The 7,477-nt window shown below is 26.8% G+C and overlaps 1 protein-coding gene across 1 annotated transcript in view; it reads right to left on the bottom strand.

The window, feature by feature from the left end:
• The window catches only part of LOC100182416 (E3 ubiquitin-protein ligase RNF123), a 22,606-nt gene extending 15,233 nt beyond the window's left edge, over positions 1 to 7,373 (bottom strand). Inside the window, exons 1-11 of the mRNA XM_018812053.2 lie at positions 7,195 to 7,373; positions 6,732 to 6,806; positions 6,186 to 6,263; positions 5,724 to 5,852; positions 4,769 to 4,935; positions 4,193 to 4,295; positions 3,823 to 3,883; positions 3,209 to 3,279; positions 2,440 to 2,511; positions 1,625 to 1,748; positions 1,129 to 1,230 (exon numbers count right to left, since the gene is read on the bottom strand). Coding sequence (XP_018667598.1) covers positions 1,129 to 1,230; positions 1,625 to 1,748; positions 2,440 to 2,511; positions 3,209 to 3,279; positions 3,823 to 3,883; positions 4,193 to 4,295; positions 4,769 to 4,935; positions 5,724 to 5,852; positions 6,186 to 6,263; positions 6,732 to 6,806; positions 7,195 to 7,338 — 1,126 coding nt within the window. The 5' untranslated portion in view covers positions 7,339 to 7,373. The remainder of the gene's footprint in view (positions 1 to 1,128; positions 1,231 to 1,624; positions 1,749 to 2,439; positions 2,512 to 3,208; positions 3,280 to 3,822; positions 3,884 to 4,192; positions 4,296 to 4,768; positions 4,936 to 5,723; positions 5,853 to 6,185; positions 6,264 to 6,731; positions 6,807 to 7,194) is intronic.
• Positions 7,374 to 7,477: the final 104 nt, after the last annotated feature.

Below are 7,477 nucleotides of genomic sequence, written 5' to 3'. Positions count from 1 at the left end.
CATACTACATTGTTTAATAAAGTTTCCTATGTTTTATGACAATGACTGTATTTTTACCAATTAATGTCACATTAGATTTAATTTAAAATTAAAACGTGACGTATATGACACAATTACCAAACACTTAATGGAAAAACAACACTAAATAGCAACTCATAAAATGTCATAACAACCACAAGCTTCTATGTTTAACTTCATAATGCATATGGGAATAACAGTGGTGAGCAGACAATAAGAATGAATGTATATTGAATGTAACAAAGTCAAAAATCGCAATTGAAAAAATCTCACACATTCTAAAAACCTATGATTTAAATATTATATTTGATATACAGAAAAAGCTCTAATTTAATAGCTTTTAAATCTTTATTGAATTTTTTTACTAAACAGCTTATGCATTTGTTACTGTCATACATAAAATAAGTTTAAAACACCTCATCTGAAAAAATTTACTATATATAACCTATTTATGGTGACCTTAATAAGGCATTTAAATCGCAGTATGCAAAGTTTGCCAGCTAAGCTTTATTTGATGTATTTAATGATTGAAAAAAGTTATTTATTCTTGTGTAGTAGCAATGACAGTCATTATATCACAAAAGTTACACCTCATGCTCGCTTACGAGTTACTACAGAGGTCATAGGTAATTTAACAGTAGTTAATTTTGTTATTTTTATTGTTTTTTTTTATTAGATGTATAATTGGTACAAGATTTCCAATACATAGTATTTTCGCAATACATAGTATTTTCGCAATACATAGTATTTTCGCAATACATAGTATTTTCGCAATACATAGTATTTTCGCAATACATAGTATTTTCGCAATACATAGTATTTTCGCAATACATAGTATTTTCGCAATACATAGTATTTTCGCAATACATAGTATTTTCACAATACATAGTATTTTCGCAATACATAGTATTTTCGCAATACATAGTATTTTCGCAATACATAGTATTTTCGCAATACATAGTATTTTCACAATACGTAGTATTTTCGCAATACATAGTATTTTCGCAATACATAGTATTTTCACAATACATAGTATTTTCGCAATACATAGTATTTTCACAATACATAGTATTTTCACAATACGTAGTATTTTTAAGTAAAAGTTCCCACCTTTATGTTCTTGAAACAAATGAGATTTCAATCCTCCAACCCTCTGTAAGTCAAAGTAACTTACTGTCTCAGTATAAAACAACTCAACGGGTATATTTGCCTCTGCGAGAAAAAATAACTTTTATTAACAAATAAGTTGCTTCTGAATTTCTCATACAAATTGCTTAGATATTTCATTGTCAAAAATGTAATTTCAAATGTATTAATAGGTAAGTAAAAAACATCATTACTGTCTACTGTGTTAGTCAACTAAATGCTATTTTTAGTTCATTTTATTTTTGCTTACTACACAGTTAAAAGCTTTTAAAACTCCCTAATAAATTGTGTATACATAAAGTAAGGAATATTTATTTAGTTTAAAGTTAAACTTAAAAAATTGTTTTTTTTACTTAAGTAAATACATATTGTAAAGATTGCGATATATGATTTTATGCAACTAAAAATCAAATTTAATTTAAGGAAAAAATATTTGAAATATAGTTTCTATTTAACCCACCATCAGATAAGACGTAGTTTGCTTTGGTGGTGGACAATTCATCCCATAGTTGTTTTGTGACATCACAAAGTCTTTGCATAAATGAATGCAATACTATTGGTGGGCAGACTAATGTATGTTCAGACTGTAAAAAATCAGTATTGTAAAAAATCAGTATTGTAAAAGCTACTAAGAATGAATACAGGCAAACTCTGGCGTAAATGCAAGGCCCCCTGAAATGTATTGTGTTAGATCCTGTACATACTGGATAAAAAGTTTCTTGAAGGGTGGGGAAGCAGGCTTACCGTAAGGAGAAAATTTTAGGTTTGACATATATAGAAATTTAGTGTCTGTTGAGAAAATTGTTATTGTGGAAACTTTATGTTCTGCTGTTTAAAGAAGGGAAACCTTTTTTTTAGCTTAATATATAAAAGTTGCAATCATTACATTTTTACATAAAAAAAACTTCTTTCATGTAAAATATTAATAATTGCAATAATAATAATATTCAATATATAATATATATATGAAAGGTTTCTATTAAACATTTATAACACAAAAGTGTTAATAAAATATAACTTGTCTTTTATTTTATTAAAAAAAAAAAAAATTATTACTTTTTTAAAAAATATTTATTATATAGTAGGATGGGGGAAGATGGGACACCTTTTCATTCTATTTTCTCGTACATTTTGGTAGCAAACAAAAAACATTCAAAGAATTATAAAACCTTGTCCTTGCGATACGATCAGGATATTTATATATTTCGTGCTAAAGGTGTCCCATCTTCCCCCACCCCACTATAAAACTGCAAACTACCTTTACCAGTTACTTACACGAGTAGAAGAGACGAGACTTTCTAAATATTTCCGAAAGTATTTCACGAACGCTCCATTTAGTAAATAACCCTGTGTGGATGTGATTCAAAGTTAGGAGATTTGGCTTTAGATGGTTTGAAACAACACCAATAATTACTGGTTGATATTTAGAACATGACAAAGTAGAGTTAATTACATATCGTCGCTGGAATTTTGAGAATGACAACAACATGTGTAAACTTCAGTTTAAACTTTAAACCAATGGTTTAACTCTAAGTTTGTTAAATCAAAAAAAAATGTTTACCTCTTTTAATAAAGTTAACTATTATTACATTCAAAATGTTCTTTTTTAATTAATTCTTTTAATATAAATATTGAAAACATAAAATAATTTTTAATATGGATTATATACATTTACAAATATGAAACTCTTTAAGTTTTACTAAAAAATCAACTTTTCGCTTATTTTATTAAACCTGACCCATTATATTCCAATTCGTTTTGTTAAGTACCAATTTTAATGTAAATATTAAAAAAACTTAATTTCCAATAAAAATTATTTAAATTCACAAAGATTTAACTCTTTAAAGTTTGTTAAAGACTAAAAAAAACATTTTTTTGATTATCTTAATAAATCTAACCCATCATATTCCAAATCTTTTTGTAAATTATCAAATTTAATGTTAACATTAAAAAAAAAAATTTCCAATATAAATTATAAAAATTTACTTGTTTTAAACTGTGTATGTTATAGGAGAAATATTGATAAAGAAATATAAACTCTAACCTTAGGTTGTTTGCTTGAGTTACCATCCAGCAACATTAACCTCATAATCTCTCTTTGCAAATCTTTAATATCTGGGTAAAATATTGTTGTATCAGTCATTAGTGTTACAACCAACAAAAGAATTTGCATTTTCAGGTTTAGGAAAAATTGTATAAAACAAAGGGACACTATGGCTTGTTGCACTAATTAAAAGCATTATATTTTTGGCTTTTTGCATACGTGAAATTATAATATTATAATGATCCAAAGTATCGACCACGGGACCACCCAAATAGGTATAACATAAGCACCATGTTTAGGTAGATTTGTGAATTAACTATTAATAAATTACCTATGATACATTACATACCAACACTATTCTTCTAGTTAGAACTTATTGCTTAATTAAATGATGTTTCCCTTAAAATTACATTGTACTGTCTGTAGGGTGTAACTGCCACGTCTTTTACGCAAAACATTATTTCTTTTTCTGTATTATCAACACAGGTGTTTTAACAACTGTTGTTTTACCGCTACTACCCATATTTTTGCTTTTGTAAACTTTCCCCTTCTTCGCTATCGTGAACGAAAAGACAAAACAAATTTTAATCATTCAGACAAACATTTTCACTTACCATCCATTTTTTCCTTCAGTTTTTCATAACCTCGCTCATACGTTGCTTTTGGATCACAATCCTGTATGTTATGTCGTAATAAATAGAATACTTTACTTTGAATACAAAACTTTGTTCTAAAACAAAACTAAAAAAGCTTTTTAAATATTCTCCATTTTTATAGAATAGATCACAAAATTTGAAGCAAAAATGAAAATTTGCTCGTCAATAATTAAGAATTATGTTGAGTTTACACTTGAAAATGATTACAAAATGTTGCAAATATAATATTTAATGTCAAAAAAGATATGACATTGCTGCAAAAGGGTCAGAAAAAGTATCTATAGTTCGGCCAATAGTAGAAAATGTTGCAACATAGCAAGCTACTAACCTGGCCCCAAACCATTGGTATAAGTTGACTTAAACCAGCTTCCCTATGTTTTGAAACCTGTTTAATATGAAAGAGGGATGGAATCTCTGCTTGTCTGTCAAATGTAGATACAAAGAAACGTTAAGGAATATATAGAGTGAAATATATTTATAACTCAATTTTTATTTTTTTTGTAAAATATATCTATATCTTAATTCATTTTTGTTGTGAAATAATAGCTGTTGAGTTATTTTATTGTGTTTTAAATTGATGACAGTGGTCCTGGGATGTAGACCATAATCGGCAACTAAAAATAGCAATTTCACATGAAGTAAAACCATGGTAGAGTATATGACAGTTATTTTGGACTTGTTTAGGTAATTCAAACTATGCTTTACAATTACATGTAATTAGTATGTGTAGTTAAAGCTACAGTACATTTTGTTTAAATTAATTTTTTGGTATGTATATTTGCTGAAAACGCACAAAAGAAAATTAAGTTTCATGAAGTACATTATGCATTTATATACATGTACGCAAAAAAAAATTAAAAAAATTATTTCGACAGACCCCAAATTAAACCCATTAAAAGGATATGAGCAATGCAGTGCGAGACTTCTTCTAGTTTGAGTATGCAGATGGAGCCCAAGCACAAAGTTGAGGTAAGTCCGTTGTTCAATGAATTCCACGTGTACAAGTGATGTACGATATCGACGTAACGCACCTTCGAACACATTGTTCATGCAATCCCTTACCTCACGTGCCTGTGAAGTTAATTTTATCAACAAATTTCGCAATTCGGGTCATTTAAGAATAAATTGGACAGGCCTATTTAAAATGTATTATCAAAAATTTAAAAATTTTAGTTGTTTATAAATGAATCCGGAATTTCAAGTGTCTTATTAACAAATTTAACAATTTTAGTCATTTTATCAAAAAGTTAACATTTAAAATGTTTTAATGATTTCAGCTTTTTATACCACTGGCACTATCATCAAAAAAGTTTAAAAAAATGAGTTTTCACATATATTAACTAATACTATATATTTTCATACAAAAAAAATGTTTTTTATAGAAAAGTCCAACAAATTAATTGAATATATACATAATATAAACAGCATCTAGTGTAACATAAAATCTAACATTTATATTCTATATAAAACAAAATGAAATTTTAAATTTAACCACAAAAATTTCCAAACGCTTTTATCCATATAAGTAATAATTTTATATACTTTCCACCAAATTGGACAAGAAAATAGAATGAAAAAGTGTCCCATCTTCGCCCACCCTACTATACATAAAATATGTAGCAATAAAACGAAAATATTACAGTATTAAAATAGTTTGAACATTTTTTTTTAAAACCAGCAAAATTTTCAAATGATTTATCCATAGAATTAATCAGTTAAACATAAAATGTGTTTCAAACAAAGAAAATAATACATAATTAAAACTTATTTGACTGTATGTCAAAGGAAACCTGACCAGATGACACACAGGTAAATAGTAATATAACCATAACATACGCTTTACAGGAAGGTGTTATTACCTCAGTATATTGCCATAAACAACTGAGTATAAAATGCAGTTGCGCAAATTTGTCATCATCTTTACTGTTGTGGTCACACAAGGAAAGTAAAAATGGAAGAAAATAAGACTCAACATTGTACATTGATTTCTGCAATAAAAATAGCATATTCTGAGATATATTGTAAAACGTTATTTTATTTGAAAGAAATAAAACAGTTATCACTTATTATTACGAAAACTAAAGTTTATTTTACTAAATACATTTACTTTTTAATTTACATTAAAATTTTAAAAAATATGTAAAGTTAGAAAAAAAAAACAGTTTTTAATTTTTTTTCAATGTGTAAAGTTAGAAAAACACATTTTTTAGTTTATTTATATTTATTTTTAACTTTTCCTTTAAATGGTGTACTTTTAACTACATACAAACATGATAGTTTCTATTTTAATACCAAAAGTATACAAATATATATATATTTACCAGTGTAGGTCCAAGTCTTTGCATTATATGAGCTAGCATAGTATGAACAGTAACCTGGTCCAACTCTGAATATCGTTTCTGTTATATAAGTATAATTGATTAAGCTTTTTTTTGTATTATATTAAATTGCATCTGATAATGCATCTTGAAAAGAGGCTAATTAATTATTTAATCAGACTTTAATGTATTGGTAAATCAATAATTAGTTTTGTATACAAAACAACATACAAGTGTAATGTATCAGGTTTTTCATATAATTAAACTGTATACAGATATAAGATGTAAATGTGAATACATGTACAAAAAACTTTAATAAATGATAATTAATTACTCAATCAGTATTTAATGTATTGGTAAATTGAAAAAAATAATAAATAAATAAGTGTTATGTATTAGGAATTGCTAATAATTAAAACAAACTGTATAAGATGAATATATGTATAACATAAAATTTTAATAAAGTATAATTTATTATTCTATGAGTGTTTAATGTATTGGAAATTCAATAAATTTAAGTTTTATTGATTATACTATGTTGTATATTACCTCGTTTACAATTGAATTCAATGATTTTAAGCTATGAGTAAGGTATTCAGCTTCATGGGAATCTGGAGGTGGGGCCTGTTTCATATAAATTAGAGAAAATCAAAATGTTATGTAGCTAAAATGGTATCTTATAGTGATAGTAAACTATACAAAGCTGTACAATATTTTAACTATCGCAAATATTTTATAAATAATGAATTTAATAGTTGAATTGTAAAATAAAAATGACATTGTAACTTGTAAAAGATAAGTGTCTCATAAAAAAGTCATTGACTGTTTATGTACAAAAAAATATATTTCCCTAATAACTAACATCACTAGTCTCTCTTGGAAAAAAATATATTCTTGATAATACTGCTTAGATGTACAACAAGAATTTTTTTTCCAGTTTACAATAACATAACATATTCTTTGCAACAAGAAACAGAAATTGTTTGCAAAAAGAGATATAGACAAAACATACCTGTAAAGTTTTGTATCCTGCAACGGGATATTTTAGTGGTCGATGTCCAAAGTTGCAATACGCCACCTCTTTAAATGCAAGACTTAAACCAGGGAAGTAAGCAATACCAGGACCTGTTGGTATGTTGTTGAATGCTACTCCCATGTCAACCCCATTCCTAGTAAACAAAATATGTGTTTATAATAAATGGAGATGAAAATGTGACAAAAATGTGGTATAGTTACACAAAACGGATTAATATGTTTTTGGTGAATGAATGTAACTTACTTTATACTCGCCTGGC

This window comes from Ciona intestinalis, chromosome 5 (assembly GCF_000224145.3).
Source record: "Ciona intestinalis chromosome 5, KH, whole genome shotgun sequence".
Classification (NCBI taxonomy): Eukaryota; Metazoa; Chordata; class Ascidiacea; order Phlebobranchia; family Cionidae; genus Ciona; species Ciona intestinalis.
Note: the sequence above shows the minus strand (reverse complement) of the source record. Positions and strands in the feature narration are given on the sequence as shown.